This window comes from Podarcis gaigeae (genome assembly GCF_964106915.1).
Source record: "Podarcis gaigeae genome assembly, chromosome: 6".
Taxonomy (NCBI): domain Eukaryota; kingdom Metazoa; phylum Chordata; class Lepidosauria; order Squamata; family Lacertidae; genus Podarcis; species Podarcis gaigeae.
Genome location: NC_139682.1, coordinates 65699599 through 65717077, shown reverse-complemented (window position 1 = coordinate 65717077; position 17479 = coordinate 65699599). Strand labels below are relative to the sequence as shown.

The 17479-nt window shown below is 41.9% G+C and overlaps 1 protein-coding gene across 2 annotated transcripts in view; it reads right to left on the bottom strand.

Annotated features, from left to right (window-relative positions):
* Window positions 1-17479, bottom strand: part of ST6GALNAC5 (ST6 N-acetylgalactosaminide alpha-2,6-sialyltransferase 5) — a 139784-nt gene that overhangs the window by 60977 nt on the left and 61328 nt on the right. For both annotated transcript variants that reach the window (XM_083743103.1, XM_083743104.1), the window contains exon 3: window positions 16267-16557. In XM_083743103.1, coding sequence (XP_083599229.1) covers window positions 16267-16557 — 291 coding nt within the window. The remainder of the gene's footprint in view (window positions 1-16266; window positions 16558-17479) is intronic.

Below are 17479 nucleotides of genomic sequence, written 5' to 3'. Positions count from 1 at the left end.
GCCAGATTTTTATTCTGTGAGTAGATTGCAGTCTCTTGGGAGTGCGACGTCCCTGTTCTATAACAGTGGTGGAGAATCAGCAGTAATACAGAGTCACTAGAACTATTTGAGATCTTTGGATGCACAGGAATAAAGCCAATGAAACAACTCTAACTTAAATGGAACTGGGTGGGCAGATCCCAGGTCTGCCATGGACTCACTGGATGGCTGTTGGCAAGTCAGTAAGTTCACCAGTAAGGAGAAGAAACAAGAATGCTCATGGAGGGCCAGCTGTGGCATAGGCCACTGGCAAAAGTTTGTGGCACTCCCAGAAAGCAGGTAGCATGTGACATAGCAGGGCACAGTCCCTTTTCAATCCTGTGTTGCTGCTTGCCTCCTATGTAGTATGGTGGAAAACACCTACATACTGAGCTAAATGTGATCCGCCAGCTAGATGTTACAGTCTGCCAAGTGTTTCACAACCTTCCCTACTTTTGTGTGTTTATCAATCCGCTGTAGGACTCTTTACATGGTTGAAAATATGCATTCTGCATCGTGGCTCACACATTAAAAAGTACTTACTGACATCAGTAGGACTTACTTCTAAGTAGACATGTTTAGGGTGGCACTATAAGCAGCATATTGGCTAATACAAAATAGCAATATTTACAATATTTGTCTAACACTCAGCAAGAAAAAAACCTCACATTTCATTTCATTTGGGTTGCAAATGAGACAAAATGGTTTTTGTCAATTACAACAACACAAAGGCTTTATTACTGCTGTATTCTCAACAACTACTTATCACCAAGTGTTGTTCGGGAGTTGTGTCCTGTGATCAGTGCTGGTCCAACAAGCAAATGTCCCCAGTGAGAGCTTAGAGAAATGCTTGAGCAAATTGCTTAAGACAGGGAAATAAGTATTCAGCATGGGAGCTGTTAAATTTCCCATAAGGTGAAGGTGCTGATAGTATTCCATTTTGTTGCTGTTTCTCAACAGACCCTTTAGGAATTTAATTTATTTATTTGGCTATTAAGTTCAATCTATCCTGAGGACTTAAAGAATGAAAGTTAAAGTCTTGAAAAATGGGGCCTGAAAGGAAGAATGAACAATATTAGCAACACCTGATGCATACATTAAATTGCCACTTTATGCCTGCACATAAATGAATCAGAATCTACTACATTCTGTTTGTATTCATTGATTCAACCTATGAAATCAACAGCTTTTATGGATAGGATTGTCTGGCAGGACTCTTGTCCATTGGTTACATGGCAGGCAGAAAATCACTTGTGGCAGCTTTTCCCAGCAAGAAGGTGCAGTTACAGATAAGATTTTCTGAGTTTCCCAGGATAACATGTTTACACTCTCAGGGTTATGTTTACATGATGACTGATAAGTGAGGGGAGGCTCATTAATACTTGGCTTTTAGTTATCCACTCCTCTATTATTAGTTGGGCCAGTTATGGCATGATGATAAAGCATGGTTTATAATCATGTGAATTAGCCATATCAAGTCTCAGGTTCACACACTCCCCCCTCCCCTAAGACTGTGAGCAGGAAATTGGAAACACTTACAATTTTTAAAAATTATTATTAATGACACTTCAACAACACACCTGAACCCTAAACCATGGTTCGTTTTGACTATAGCTTGTCGAAAAAAGTGTCACAACAAACCATAGTTCAGATTAAGCACACTTGGTTGGTTAATAATGGAAGAACAAGCTGTGTTTGTTTAAAAACGGAAGAGCTTCTGACATCCTCACCCAATTTTTACCAGAACTCTTTTCTTTCCACTCACATCTTCTGACTCATCTGTGATACTGTGCCAATGAACACCACAGTACTACTGCAACTCTGTGCACAAGCCAAGTGGGGCAGCACATGCCACTCCCATATACCAGAATACCACAATTCCATAAGAAAGCCATCACACGTAGTACATATCCCATTCTCACTTGGCTTTAATGTGGCCACCAACTTCAAGCAAGTACTAACTGGGTTAACTGCATTATAGACAATTGTACTAACTGGGTTAAAAACTGCATTATAGACAATTGTCGTGCAAAGAAGAGTTCCACAAAAGTGATCTAATTTAGCTTTGTTCTTACTTACTGCATCAGGACAATATTGGAAAGAAAATACCTCTGCCTATTCTCAGTGGCCCATAAAGAAATAGAAATATGAAGCTCAAGGAAGAAACCTGCCTTACTGAATATACAAAATATGTTGCCCCTGAGCTGAGTGACAGATTAAGGCAAGCCCTGTGCAATGATATTTACCAGCAGATATTACATTTATCTCTGGCAAAATCTCAAAAAAGCTGAATACATCTATGGTGAACTCCTCTGTATTTCTAGGGAGGGGTTGTTATTGTTTACATTTCCATAATGTCAATGCCACTGTCTGTTTCCCTGTGTTTACCACACATCAGCAATCTGTCACCTCTACTCATGGCCCCCAGTCTCAGCCCCTTGATTACAAAGTTCTATTAACCCAAAGACAGCAGCAATTCACAAAGATAATCAAGAAGAAAGGTCAGTGGCTTATGAAGGAAAGCACTGACCTTTTAGTAAACCTCCAGGGTTGCAACTCAGCAATGGTGTAAAGTATGAAAATGGTGGGATTCCATGCTCCCTCGGTAGCAGGCTATCACCCCGACACCACTCATTTAGTGCCACAGCTGTGTGCTACTGTTGTGACAAAAAGGCCAGGACTGTAAGCAAGTAACCGTGCATGAACTATCAGTGCAGATAGCATGGGAAGGAAAGCTAATGGAGGCACTATGGGAAATTGAAGACAGCCAGCATTGCAGGGTCACCTTAACATTTGTGCACCTGCCTTGTGGTCAAACCTTGGAAGAATTAGTAAAAAGAGAATGACTGAGCGATAAGCAGCGGGTTGCATGCCTTCAGAACATTTGCGTAATTGGAAGTGGAGAGCGCCAGTTGCTGAGCACGCCAGGTTGTGGGCCACAAATAATAAGACAGTTTGAAGGAACAGCCTAGGCTGGCCCTCCCTGCCTGTGCAAGCTCCATTAGAGGACACTGGGAAAACTGATAGGATAAGCTAACAGAAGGGGAGGGAGATCTTAAAAGGTATCACACCCATCATGTGCCATTGAGTTTGAAGCCAAGCAGAATTGGAAGGCTGCAAATCTTAGGTACATCCTACAACAGAGCAATTAAATTCTCGTGGATGCAGGTTTCCACCACCACCACCATCATTCTCCTTACCAATCTTTCAGCATAAAGCCCCAGGAAGGGTTACAACAATAAAAACAATAGTTTAGAACAAAATAAAAGCAGCCAACCATGCACAACAATTTTCAAGGTAATTAGAGTTTTCAGGTAGGTTGAGGGTAGGGCTCCTCTTTGCCCACCCAGAAGGCCATCTCGAACTCCATTGTCCCTGCTTGTACACATAGAAAAGGATCATCAATTACCTTGCATGTACATGCAAATTGCATGGGACCACCTGGGTGACTTCCTTAAAATCCCTTGCAATTTATACCTATGTAGGTGATCCATCTCTATGTGTGCATGTGGGAAGAGAGAGGAGCTGTCCACTTGTTGGCCTGGTTAGTCAGAACTGCTCCAGTTCCTCAGATATTCCATTGTAGTGTAGGGGGGAAAATGCTGGTGCATTTGTAGGTGTCATCTTTAAAGAAAATTAAATTTTAAGACACTGAAGTTATGGAATGGGTCATTACAGGTAAGAATGCTATGTTTACTCACTTGAGCCTTAAATATGCAATGTGCATATGCCTAAGGAAGGCAAACATTCACTATATCATGCCCTATTATGTCTATAAATTGAAAGCTTAATCTTTAACTCTATATCTAACATTTTCATGCAAACCACTCCTATAACTTGGGAAAGGTTGTGTGAATATTATAACACGTTGTTCAAATATTCACTGTAACTGCAATGCGTTCTTCCTTAGTGGCTTAATGTGCAATTTGGAAGGAAAAAGTAAGAGTAATTACTGATGTAATAAAACACGAACATACTGGAGACAACTCCATGGAATTTTAATTAGGGAAAAGCAGAATGTGTTATGATTTTCCTGTCCCCAAGTGTACATCTCATTTTCATGGATTTTGTTGTTGTTGAAAATTTAGTTTCATCTTCCAAAGGTAGAGACATAAAAGGACTTATGATGCAGCTAAGTATAAGCTTCAGCCTTCTTATAGAGGATATCTGGTACAGCACCCCCCTTTTTATCCGTTGCTCTTTAGAATAAGGTAAAACATAAATATCTGAGAGGCTGATTCTTTTTAATTTATTTGCACTTACATCTGCTTAGACTAAGACCACAGCAAGCCCTGGCTGCGACAGTAGAAGATTAACACTCTTGTCATAGTAACATGCTTGAAAGAGAAGCTTAACTTTATCCTTAAGGTTCATAAAACTTCCCACGTATGGAGAACAACTTTAATATACACAATATAATATAATACTCTATACTTTTACTTCTAAAGACAAGGGAAATATGGCTCTAGAGACCAAGATGCAAATATTACATCCATTGTGGAAATATTTAGCTGGCGGGGTGAGGGAGGGGATAGGAAGAAAAATTATACTACTTTGTAAAGTTTGCTTCAAAAGAATTATTCTGATTTCACACACAAAATAAAACTACCTTTGTATCAGGATATAAGAGGAACACACAATTTCATATTACTCTTGTCAGACACATTACCTTAAATATTCTCTAAGATTACCACCCTCCCCCCAACCCAGACAAACAATTTCCATGGACTTCACCTCAGCACATGGAACAATTTTTAAAAGTGTCTGTTAAGAGCTTCTGAGACTGTGTTTAATGTAGCCTCCTTTAAATCTGCGGCTTTCAAGTGGCATTAATCTTCCCTTCCCATCTGTTAGACTTTCCAAGATTATCATGGCAAGAGAAAGTTAAAAGTATGAATTATTCTTGAAAACACTGTTTTTCACTTACCGTAACATAACTAAGACATAATGCAGTCATGCATAACACACACACACACACACACAAAACCTTAAGAGACACAGAAAATGAAGTCATATTTGAAAATAAATACAATAATGCTATCCTGTGAAATACATGCAAAAACTAAAATATGATCTCCGTAGCTGCTACCAAGAGGAGCTGAAAATATCAGAAGGTTAATGCATGTGTCCCTTCCACGTATCACCACATCCAACAAGATGCTTTCATTAGGGCAGCAGCAATTAATTGGTTTGCTTAATTAATTAAGAAAAACTGATAAGAATGCCCTGATTAATTGGCAAGCTGTTTTATTCATTTTTTAAATACATGTACATGCAAAAATTGGCAAGCAACATCCTGTCTGTAAGAGGAGGGAAATGTTTTTCTAAAGAAAGATGTATGTTATGAAATATGCAAGCATTGTCTAAAAGCAAAGAAAGCATGTTTTTTTCCTTCAGAAATACCGATTTTATTGAAACACGTCAACTAATAAATGAATCAAAACTCATACAATTTCAAATGAAATTTCTTGCATTTTTGGTAACAACAACATGTCTCCATCTGACTGGGTTGTCCCTGCTACTCAGGGCGGCCCCCAGCAAAATATTAAAAATGCAATAATATATCAACCATTAAAAACTTCCCAGTACTGGGCTGCCTTCAGATGTCTTCTAAAAGTCAAATAGTTGTTCATCTGCTTGAGATCTGATGGGAGGACATTCCACAGGGAGGGTGCCACCACCAAGAAGCCCCTCTGCCTTGTTCCCTGTATCTTCACATCTCACAGTGAGGGAACCACCAGAAGACCCTCGGAGTTGGACCTCATTGTCCAGGCTGGACAATGAAGGTGGAGACGCTCCTTCAGGTATACAGGGGCGAGGCCATTTAGAGCTTTAAAAGTCAACACAAACACTTTGAATTGTGCTAGGAAATGTACTGGGAGCCAGTAGATCCTTTAGGACCAGTGTTATATGGTCCCGGCAGCTGCTCCCCAATCACCAGTCTAGCTGCTGCACTCTGGATTAGTTGTAGTTTCAAGTCTTCATCCCTTTTAACTATACAGTTGCAACTGCCAAGGGCCAGCAGCAATTTGTGACAATAATCCAGAATGCAGCTTAGAGGTCATCACTGATCTGTTGGGTCACAATCAAGGAATTCTTGTGAACTCTAGCAGCTTTGGAAGAAATAAGGAAAGTTTATAAGGTCTGAATTTATAACAGACCTGTGCAACTTGTTATCCACTAAGCCAAACATAACCCATCCCAGCCCCTGACAGGGAGCAAAAACTGGAGGTTTATCACATCCCTGGAGGATTACATTTTTGGCTTGGTACATTAAGAGTTCCGGCATAAAATAATAAAAAAAGAAGGAAGGCAAATGCTGGCCACAGGCTTAAAAAAGCTATCCTGTGCTTTCCTGCAACATAATGGAGGTGAATTTCACCGGAACAAGAGATAGGTTTTGTACACAGACGATGAAATTATAAAGTTGTGTAGGAAGGCAGGAGGAGGCAGAAGAGAGGAAAAGAGAAATAAGGAGAAACAAGTTGAGAAACACGTTCTGGAGCCGCGAGCAACAGGGCAAAATGTTTTATCACTATTTGGAGGACTGGAGGAGAACATGTTCCTGATAACAAATGCCATCTCCAGAAGCGCTATGTCCTTTTATACCTGATTATTTCTTACTAAACAATTTCCCAAGTACAACACTTTTCCCTAAAGGTCCCTATATACACTGTGCCTCGTATATAGATGTACATGTTTTCCACAGCTCTTCGGTTGCTGGATTTTATTTTCCCTTAGAGGGAACTGCAAGGACTAATGTGCTATCCAGTGTTATTACAACTGTTTCATCTACTCCTGACCTTCCTGTAACCAAAGGGCAAAATGTATTCAAATTTAATATAAGGGAAAGGGTGGATGTTAAAAAATATTTATTTTATGGGTACTAAAACCAGAGCAAATCTAACATGTACTAATAACACACTTGAACAGACTGGAAACCAGAGGTTACTTGACATGGCTGGCAAGGCAAATTTTACAGTCTATAAGAAATAAGCAAGGCATGTTCACAGTTCATAATTTGCTGTGAGACAGTATCCTCTCCGTCTTCTAGGCTATTTCTTATCAAATAGCCTATTTCATCAAGCTGTTTTGACTACATCTTCCATCTGCCCTAGTGTTTCCAAAGGACCTTCAGAAGAGCAAAACTCCTAAGTCACGTTGTTAAGTCTTATCAAAAAGGAGATGGCATAAAAAAGTCTATTAAATGCACCTTTACCACTTGTGCTATATATTTTCTCTTTACAACTTCCCTTGATTCAACATCGATAGGAAGATACCTTCTCCCTTCCACAAAAATACCCAATCTGATACTGCAATTAAGAATGCAGCTTCAAAAAAAACCACGTAGCACTTACTCTTTATTACATACTGTATTAGCATTTCTGTGAATCACACAGTCAAGAGAACTATCATTTGTACAGCTGCAACATTTCAGGTTCCTAGGGCTGACTCAAAACGTTTTGCTGGTTGAGGCTAAGCAGAAAATGGTGTCCTCTCTCCACCCCTGCCACATCACAAATCAAGGCCAATCAAGCCATTTGGCACTTGAGACATAAAATATCATAAGTCCATCTCTATGGCAGTAAAAAAAAAAAACATCATAATATATTCATTTCCTTTTCATGACACTGGAAATTAACTGCCTCAGGCAATCAACTGCACTTTACTCTGCCTAATGTTAGGGCTGGCCCTGCAACCTTTGGCATTATTCAGCAATGCTGCTGTGAAAGCACCACAGAGCTGAACAGCCCACACCCATTTTTTTCTGCCCTAAAGGTTTCCACTGTGGTGCTAAAAAGATATCCCAGTTCTCTCTCTCAGAGCCACGGTATAAATGTGAAGATTTTTTCTCTCCAAATATACAGACTGCAACCCTGTAGCCACTTACATGGGAGTAAGCTTGAATCCACTCATACATACTTCTGAGGAGAAATGTACATGATTGCTGTATGTAAGATTGCTGAAGAATGCTGGCCATTTTTAATAGTGTTCTCTATAAGAACATTCCATAACTATTCCATAATTAAACAGGAAGAGCAGGAAATGAAGAGACCCTGTGTAGGACAGAAGCAAAGACAATGCAATATCCAGCCTCACCTTGAAAGTGGCCTTTGTGCTGTCACATCAGCTTATATCAGCACCAAAGCTCAGTTGAGTTGATTACACTAATTAGGAGCTAAATTAATACACCATGGTCCTTAATATCAATGCCACCTTTGTTTCATGGGCACCATTATCTGCATGTGTCACTGAGCAATGCAGGGCAGGTTAAAGCAGAAAGCCAGTGACAAAAAGATACTAAAAGCTAAAGCCCACATTTTTCGTTCAGCAAAATGCTATTGGGTTAAGGAATTTCTATTTCAGCTGATTGCATTAAAAGCCAGCTATGTCTCCTTAACATGCTTTAGTTCTTACTGGGGGTATAGTGTGTGTGTGTGTGTGTGTGTGTGTGTGTGTGTGTGTGTGTAAGTAAAAGACATCTGTACTACACAGAGACAGAAGACCTAGCTAATACTCATGCAAAATAATTTTTTGGGCAATTTTGATGCATTTGCAGAGTTGTCAATTTTTGAGGCAATTTAAACCTTTTGATCTTTTTACCATTCTAGTGACTAGTATGCTCCCATACTTGTGGGCAGGTGTGGGTGATGAGTAAGCCGCATCAAAGATTATGAATTTATGTAGGATAGCATTATGCCCTGGATGTATGATGTGGCCAGAGGCTGAGTAGCTGTAACTAGCCGATTAAGTTCACATATATATAGCACTACTGCACTTTTTGATTAAATAAGTTATTGCTGCTGGAGGACAGTAGTATAGAACTTTTCCACCCTAGCAGCAAGTGTTTGAGATTCAATTCTAGCCACACAGCAGCAGAAAGAGAAATGGGGGCCAGCCCCTACATTATGTAGAACCTCAGGGACCAGCCTTGCTCTTAGGTCTCAGTAAACTGAGGCTGCTACTTCATCTTGCTGCTGTTACTTATGCGTCCTGCCACCTTGCTTGTGTTGAATTCCCTTTCTGAGTCTCTGAATTCCACAAACGGGCTTGCTCCATGGACTGCTACCAATGTGCCCAGTTCTATCAGAGAGAAGTGAGACTATTTCTGACCATAGCACTTCTCTTTACTCCGTTTACCATCTCAAGAGCATCACTGGGCCTTAATAATAAGGCATTCTAGCCAGGGATGTAGGAAGGCATCACTTTCTATTCTGCTCTGTATGCATAACATGCAGCACTGTTTCTGTTCCAATGCAGTTTGTTTCCTGCAAAAACCTATATTATTTGTCTCACTGTCCACTGTGGCGCAATTATGTAATTAATTACGTGTTAGCATTGTGTTATTCCACCCCATTCATTTCAATACAAAGGAAATGCAATGGAAATGGGGGGAAATGTAATCGATTACTGTACGTATTGTTTGCAGAGTGAAAGCAACAACTGTGAATACTGATTATATTCGCTGACTGATTTCTGTTCTGGACATGGGATGAATAGGTGAACATTGGCAATTTCTGCTCCCATGTCTGTTTTTGTTGGAACTGTCCAGCATGCCTAATTCCAGCCTTCTGGTCACATTCAAATAGCATTTTTGCCGGGGCAAAGCTTCACACCTTTATAGTCAGACTATCCCCCTCCCCCCAAAAAGCACAGCAAAAGTATCTCAATAAGATGTTCCTATGTTTTCCCACAGTAAATACATAATGATGTGGAATTTTAAATGCACAACATGTTGAGCTGATTGATACATAGTTAGTAGCAATAAGGGATAAAGTACTTCAAGGGATTACAAACAGAGCTGGTGCCAAGTCAAGACTGACAGCTGCTTGCAAGAAACTAGCAATCTGGCATGGAGCAAAAGGTACCATTTTCTATCTTTGTTCGACTGCTTTGTGATACAGATAGAATGTTATCACTAAATGCACACTGAAAGTTTAAACAAGAATCATCAGAATGAAATGAACCGGTGATGCAATTTTTCAAGCTTAGAGAAATAGTTAATGCTGCTGGGAACAAAAAGCAGAACACACAACATGCGCAGTCAACATCTGAATGATGTTTAATGTGAGTTCCCAAATTTCTCTTCCCTGCTCTGCTGGGGACAAAACAAACTCGTGGTTTATTTCTCTGCAATAAACCGTGAACTGAACACTGCTCATCCACATTAAACTTGAGTTCATTTTAACTATGGTTTAATGTAGTCTTTGCCAACCTGACACTGCCCAGATGTTCTATTACAACTCATGCATGGGAGTTGTAGTCCAAACTTGGGGGGAGTTGTAGGCCAAAACATCTGGGGGGCATCAGACTGGTAAAGGCTAGTTTGATGTGATATGCAAATGAAGCTGTCCATCTAGATATTTGGCTTCAATCTCAAGGTTGTTTTTTAAAAAAATGAACAGTTGTAGAGTAACTGTATGGTAACATCAATGACCTTTATGGAAACCAGAACTACCCACAAGGGTTATATGTACAACTAATGGCTTATCATGTCATTTGACCCTTCAGGCTTGTCTGCTGAGCATCAATCTGAAGTAGACATATATTTTCTTATCTTTTTTAGCAGCATGCCTCCTCACACCAGGGTGACTGATCCTCCTCATCCAAGATCTGGTAGCCTCTCTGTTCTCTTGGATGTGCATTCACATCCTGAATCATAGTTGTCAATAGAGGCTAGTAGTGATTTGTTCCCAGCTCTCAGCAGTACTGTGCATTGGTTCATCCATACAAAAAGCCAATTTTTTTTTCCTGCGCACAGCAGAATCCAAAATGAGTTTGTGAGCATGCACAAACCAATCACTGGTTTGTTGTGATTCTTCCTTCAAGCAATGCTGTTTCCCAACACTATATGATTTGCTTGCATTATTTGGTCAAGAGGAACTGTTACATTAATGAAAGAACCCCCAGATTTCCTCTGTAAATGGATGCAGTGACTGGATACTTAACCAGTCCTATGCATACTTCTAGACAGTAAGTCCCAAGAAACTGAAGGGAAGGAATTACTTCTGCATATCCATGCACATGATTGCATGGTTAACCTATTAATGCTAAACACAAGATAGTTTACCCACTAACTGGTTACTTGAGTATTTGGCCTATTCCCCTCCACGCAATGCTTTTTACAATGTTAGATTAATTCTGATTAAATTGTCATGTGTTTGAAAGTAAAAACTTGCTATTTCAAGCTTTCATGGTAAGTGGCCTTGAAAGAAAGCCTATCTCCATCGTCTTATATAGAATAGAAACCTTTGGACAGCCTATTCTAGAACAAAGTGATCATACCGCTGATCCAACTACTTCACCTTCCAGAGCAAAAATGGTAATCTTTAACCATCCAGATTGCCTCCTATTCCAAAGTTCTGGGGAAACCCCTGGAACTTTAGGGGGTGAGGTGGGGACTTAGGGGGAACAGAGGGGAGAAAGTTCCGTTGCACTAGCAGACCATGGTCTGCTCATGCATACCACCCTTAATGATACATTGAATTCCACCCCAAGACTCCTGCTGGTGGATAGTGCACAGCAAATGCTCCATTACTATCTATATGCTCAGTACAATCCCTTTGACTGTGTACTTTCAATGGGTGCTACTCTTAGGAAAGTGAACAAAAGATTGCAGGCTTTCTTGATAACAAAGCATACCTGGCTTTTTAAAGAAAGATACTTGAAAACTACATACACCAACATAATGAGCAGAAGTAACTGATGTAAAGCTTACATTGAGTACCAGATACATTCCCTCATGGCCTTATCTTGCATCACAAGAGATGAAGCAGCAACCTCAACAGATTCCATCTGTTACAAAAAGGTCTCCATAGAAGAGAATTATTATTATTGTTGTTCTCCAACAGCACTAACCTTTTCTCTCTTGCTTCAATTATACAAAGTAATTATGTCCCCAAGTATGTTCTGTACTGGAGGCTATGGAGATTTCAAACTATGTGCAGAACTACTCTTCATTAAATATATATATAGATATATATATAGCATATGCATGCATATATATATATATATATATATATATCAGTGTGGTACAATTAAATTATGCTAGTCATCATGCTCTCTGAAAGCAACATATTCTAAGTCTTCAGACCAGTTAATACTTGGAGGTTTTCCTTCAACTATTTCTATAGAAAAAAATTCCCTTCTTCCAGTTTCCAAATGTTAAGTCGGTAGTGAAATATCTCATTATAACTCGAAAAAGCAAGTCACTTGAACCAGATCCCTTTATTTATTTTTCCATGTATTAAGAGTAATACTGAACTGTCTTTTCATTCAAGTTCTGTACATGGTATTTATCTGCAAGTGACCAACATTATCTTCTGTATTTGTTACTGCTGTCAACTTCATTTTGTTTTTGTTAAACTATCTGAAAATTGCGCTGTTACTTCTTTCTTGAAAGAACAACCCTGCTTTCATCAAATCAAGGCTATATATAGTGTTTGAACCTCCTATGAAAGGAAGGGAGGAAGCTGTTTACTTTTGACATATAGTCATGAACAGATCCCATAGGAATTATGTATGATGCGTAGAAAGAGAAAATACAATGTTAAAAAAAAAATATTCTGGTGAAGTTGTGATGGAAACTGCAAAGTTTTCTACGTATCTGTTAGTACTGCTGTCAGACACAACCTTCAACACTTTGTTCCTAAATACACTGTGAGGATATTTCCAAAGTTGTTCTCTTCTGTGGAATTTCCAGTTGTTGTTTATACACTTTTCATAGAGCATTCACATGTTGTCATTGTTAGTACATTGCTTCCCCGATGTTACTAGACCTACTTATGGGTAAAACACAATTCTTGCAACCGGCTAACTAAATAGCTCTATGCCCTATGTAAGAAAGTCTGTCCAGTAGGTAGGCACAGTGTTTGAAGTCTTTCTGGGATTTTGTGCCTTTACACTGAATGCTTCCTCTTTGCATCTTCAGCCAGCTTTATTGCTTTCTGTTGATGCGTGGTGGAGGACTCCTGAAATAAATAGCCTCAGATTTGCTCATTGAATAGTCTCTCTAACAGAATAAACTTCATTATGTATACTCTGAAGGAAGCCCCATTGAGCTTCCTAGTAAGAGTGCTTAAGACTGCAATGTAAATTGCAGAATGTCCTGTGGCGGCTTCTACTCTTCTCTTCTCTTTTCTTTTTTAAAATGCTTTATTAAAGGCACTATTGAAAAATAAATAATGATTTAAATGACGGGAAATCAGTAATTAAAGACTTCTTCTACCACAGGAAAAAGAAACCGGTGTGGGGACCAACTGAGACAGACTTCATTCAAGTGATAAGCCGGGGGATAATTTGTCACTCAGTCTCCAAAAACCTGGTGCAATAAAACCTTTTATTAGCATGAAAACTGAGCTTTACTGACAACAAGAACTTACTTGTGAGTAGTAGGCATTAGAAAGCAGTCTTCTGGGTTGCCGTTGGGAATGGCATTGCTGGATAATAAAGCACTCTATTAAGCAGTGTGTGGAACCTTTGGGCAGGATTCACCCAATGAGTCCCATCTGTGCAAATCTTGCATGAGGGCTCCTACTTGACGGATGGGAGACCCACATAGGATGATGTTGAATTCCAGCCCTATGTCTCAGTTCTACTCCTAGCTAGTTATAGAAAAGCAGTGGTGAAGGGCTCCAGTCCTGAAGCACCCTTACCTAAATTTTGTCGATTTGTAAAGCATTTACTTCAAGGGAACTGTGCACAGGGGCCATAGCCTTATAATAGAAAGGTGCAGTAATTAATTTTTTTATCTCAAATTAATCCATACTTCATCTCCTGTAACTCCTTAATCATGCTTTTTAAGTAACTCCTAATAGTAGATGTATGATTTTAAAAACAGCCAAAGCACAACAATTACTACAATGTTTACTACCAAAATCACAGTCAAATCTTGTCGATTTACTCTGAACAGCCACCTGAAATGTGTAGAAAGAGCACTTGTATGGAATGGAATGTCTTCAGACTATAGGTGGAGATTACCTGTCTGAACTGCCCCCATGTGTTAAAGCAATGACAACACCCAGCTCCCTGCAGGTAGAAATAGAGAAGGCAGGCTCAAAGCCTTCATGGTGACATAGTAGCTTTTCGTAGGCTAAGAATTTACTGTGCTTCTGTGCACATATTTTATCCAGTTTTTCCACACATAATATACATTTAAATCCCATTATACCACAATAATTTGAGACCTCTTCCCACACTTCTTGCTGCATTAAGAAAACCATACTTTTGTCACCTTTGCTTCAGAACGCAATTAGAGACTATCAGTCTTGAAAGTATCCTCGGTAGCAAATATTACTCCTGACAAGAGTGTCATTCTGAACTTATCTACAACACCAAATTTTACTTCTGGAAATAGGTTTGTATAGTACACACAAAGCATGCACAGCTTTGCATCATCAGTATCATTTATCGAAGGCCCAATGGAGAGGTTGAAATTTGTATGCACCATTTTATTTTTTTAAAAAAAGCCAACTATCTTTCCTTTGCCCTTGAGAATATTGATTCTGTGGGGTCTGCAAAGCCTTCAAAACCAATGTTAGAGACTTTGATCTGCTAAGAAGCAGAAGTTGCCCATTACCGGCAGACCTACAAACTGGCAGATGAAGCTTGCTTTAAAGGAAGGAATTCCTTCTGAAGGTAGTGCCTTTTTCACAAAAAACACTTCTGCAAAAGGGAGTTGATTAAAGCCTGTTTATCTGTTTGATTCTGATAATTTAGGCCATGCCAAATTTTTTTTTGTCTGGAAAAGCTCCCAGTGTAACAGAACTCCCTGTTAAGACACTTCCCAATTGTGAAACCAGTGGGTGGTATCTGACTAAGCCATACAGGAAACAGACCCATTTAATTTACCCACTCATGGTGGCAACAGTGGAATACGGCACAGTGATTGGGCCCAAATTAGGCTCTGTGCTGGTTGGCACTGGCTGTGGAATCAGCTGGGAATCCAGCCAGTTCAGCCTTACCCTGCCTCACTTGGGGGCTTTCTGCTAGCAGAGACACCAATAGGCCTTCTGCTCACCCACACATGGGAAGCTAGTTGAGCCAGCAGAAACAAGAGGGGAAACATCTTCACGCAATCCAACGTCTCCTGTGGGATTTGGATTGCAGCCTTAGTTAGGATACCACCCACTGTATACAGCCACCAAATGAAACATTCCTCTCTCTCTCTTTCTGTTATTATCCTTTACTGAGTTTTACATTGATTAATTCTATACATTTTCCATTTGTTCTTCAAAATATGTTAAGTATATATATATATATATATTTAAAAAACGTTTCTCTCTTAACGAGCAATAGACAGTATGTGGCGTTTGCTCTGAGATATCCCATCAGGCAATATCAATAAAATAAAATAAAACTGTCTCAGCTGGAACAGCACAAGCCTCTTCATCTCAAGAGCCATAAGTTCGAGCCCCACGTTGGGCAAAAGATCCCTGCATTGTAGAAGGTGGGACTCGATGACCCTTATGGTCCCTTCTATAGGATTCTATGTGAATTCATTATTATTGTTAACAATATGTATTTGCTGCTTTTTGTTTTTTTCCCACAGAAAGCAATCCAAAGCGATCTACAGAATAATTTGGATTGATTGCCCCTGGAGTAAAGGGCAGCCTTTTGAATGGCAACGTGATCACTTAAAACATCCCACAGGGCTGTATGTCCGTGGGGCACTCCACTCTCAGTGCCTCTGAGAAGAGCGTGGCTCCTTAACTCCCGGATGCAGGTGGCGCTGTGGGTTAAACCACAGAGCCTAGGACTTGCCGATCAGAAGGTCAGCAGTTCGAATCCCCCCCACAGGGTGAGATCCCCTTGCCCGGTCCCTGCTCCTGCCAACCTAGCAGTTCGAAAGAATGTCAAAGTGCAAGTAGATAAATAGGTACCACTCTGCCAGGAAGGTAAACAGCATTTCCGTGCGCTGCTCTGGTTTGCCAGAAGCGGCTTAGTCATGCTGGGCACATGACCCGGAAGCTGTACGCCTGCTCCCTCAGCCAATAAAGCAAGATGAGCGCTGCAACCCCAGAGTCGGCCACAACTGGACCTAATGGTCAGGGGTCCCTTTCCCTTACCTTAACTCCCATGCTATTTCCCCATAGTTCATGGTACAGAAATGTCTATTACACACACCTTTTTCCCGGAGAACTTTCATCAGTCGGCCCAAGCCAAGGGCCCCGAGGAGCTCCCTCTTCGGCGCCCTTGTCCACCCTTCGCCTCCTCCCCCTCCCCCCGCACCTCTCCGCCTGCGCTCACCTTGTGGTCCAGGACCCCGATGTAGCCTTCCAAGGGGCGGTCGGGGAGGCGCCTCTGCCCGCTGCCGCCCAGTTGCTGAGAGCTCTCCGGCTTCTGGCTCGCCGTCACCGCCACCTGCTGCTGCTGCTGCGCTTGGCTTTGCTCTTTCGGGCTTCCGTCGCCGCTACTGCCGCCTCCTTCTCCTCCGCCGCCACTACCAGCGCCTCCGCCTCCGCCACCGATGCTACCATACATGAGCAACAAGCTAGTGCACATGGTGGTGAGCGCTAAAGACACAGCCAGCCCATGGCGCTGAAAAGAGGGACAAGGAGACACGCTGAGAGAACCCGCCGTGCGCAGGGGAGAGCGCGCTCCCCACCAGGCAGGCGGCGAGCGGAGCGCTGCGGAGCCCGAGGCCGGACGTGGTGGAGATGGCGGAGCGGGAAACGGCGGCGGCGGCGGCCAGGAGGCGTTGCGCGCGGGCGGCTCAGGCGGCAGCACTGTCGCCGGGGTCCCTCGCGGCTCAGTCGCCGCCCCTCCAGGTCTCCCGCTTCCCCGCCGCTCTCCTTCCCGCCTCACCAGCCCCCGCCCCGCGCGCGCCTCGCCGCTTCCCGCCTCGCCTTTGCAACCAGCCACTGTTGGAGGAGTTCTGATTGTTGTCAATAAAAGCTCGGCGTCTCTCTCTCTCTCTCTTTCTCTCTCCACACCCGCGCCAGCCTAACTCATGTGAGGCAGCCCCTTTTTTTGCAAGTTTCCCGTCCTTTTTTTATGGCGGGGATGCGGGTGGGTGTGAGGAGAATGCAGCTCCGCGTCTTGGTAGCCTTTGCAAGTTTTAACTTCTTCTGGAAGGGGTTGGGTCTCCTCTCCATGGAGAGACCCCTGCAGGTTGGTGCGGGCGGGCGGGTGCCACCCAGCGCTACCATTTTAATCTCTGGGGTGGCGGAAGAAGCCGGGGTGGGGAGGGGAGGAACCGTCTATTTCCAGCCCCTGCAAGTTCCAAAGCAGAGAAGCCTCTTGAAAAGTGCAGCTTCCTCCTGAATTTGACCCCCCCCCTCCACACACACTCTGCTTTCTGCCTTCCTAAGCCCCTGTCTCTTATCCTCCTCTCACTTTTCCGGCTTACCCTTTCGCTGCCATTCCCACTGCTCCCACGTTTTGCAGTTTTTTAGGTGGGAGAGAGAGCAATGCCTGCCCGTGATTATTGCCCTAAGCGCCCGCGATCCCTTCTTGCAAG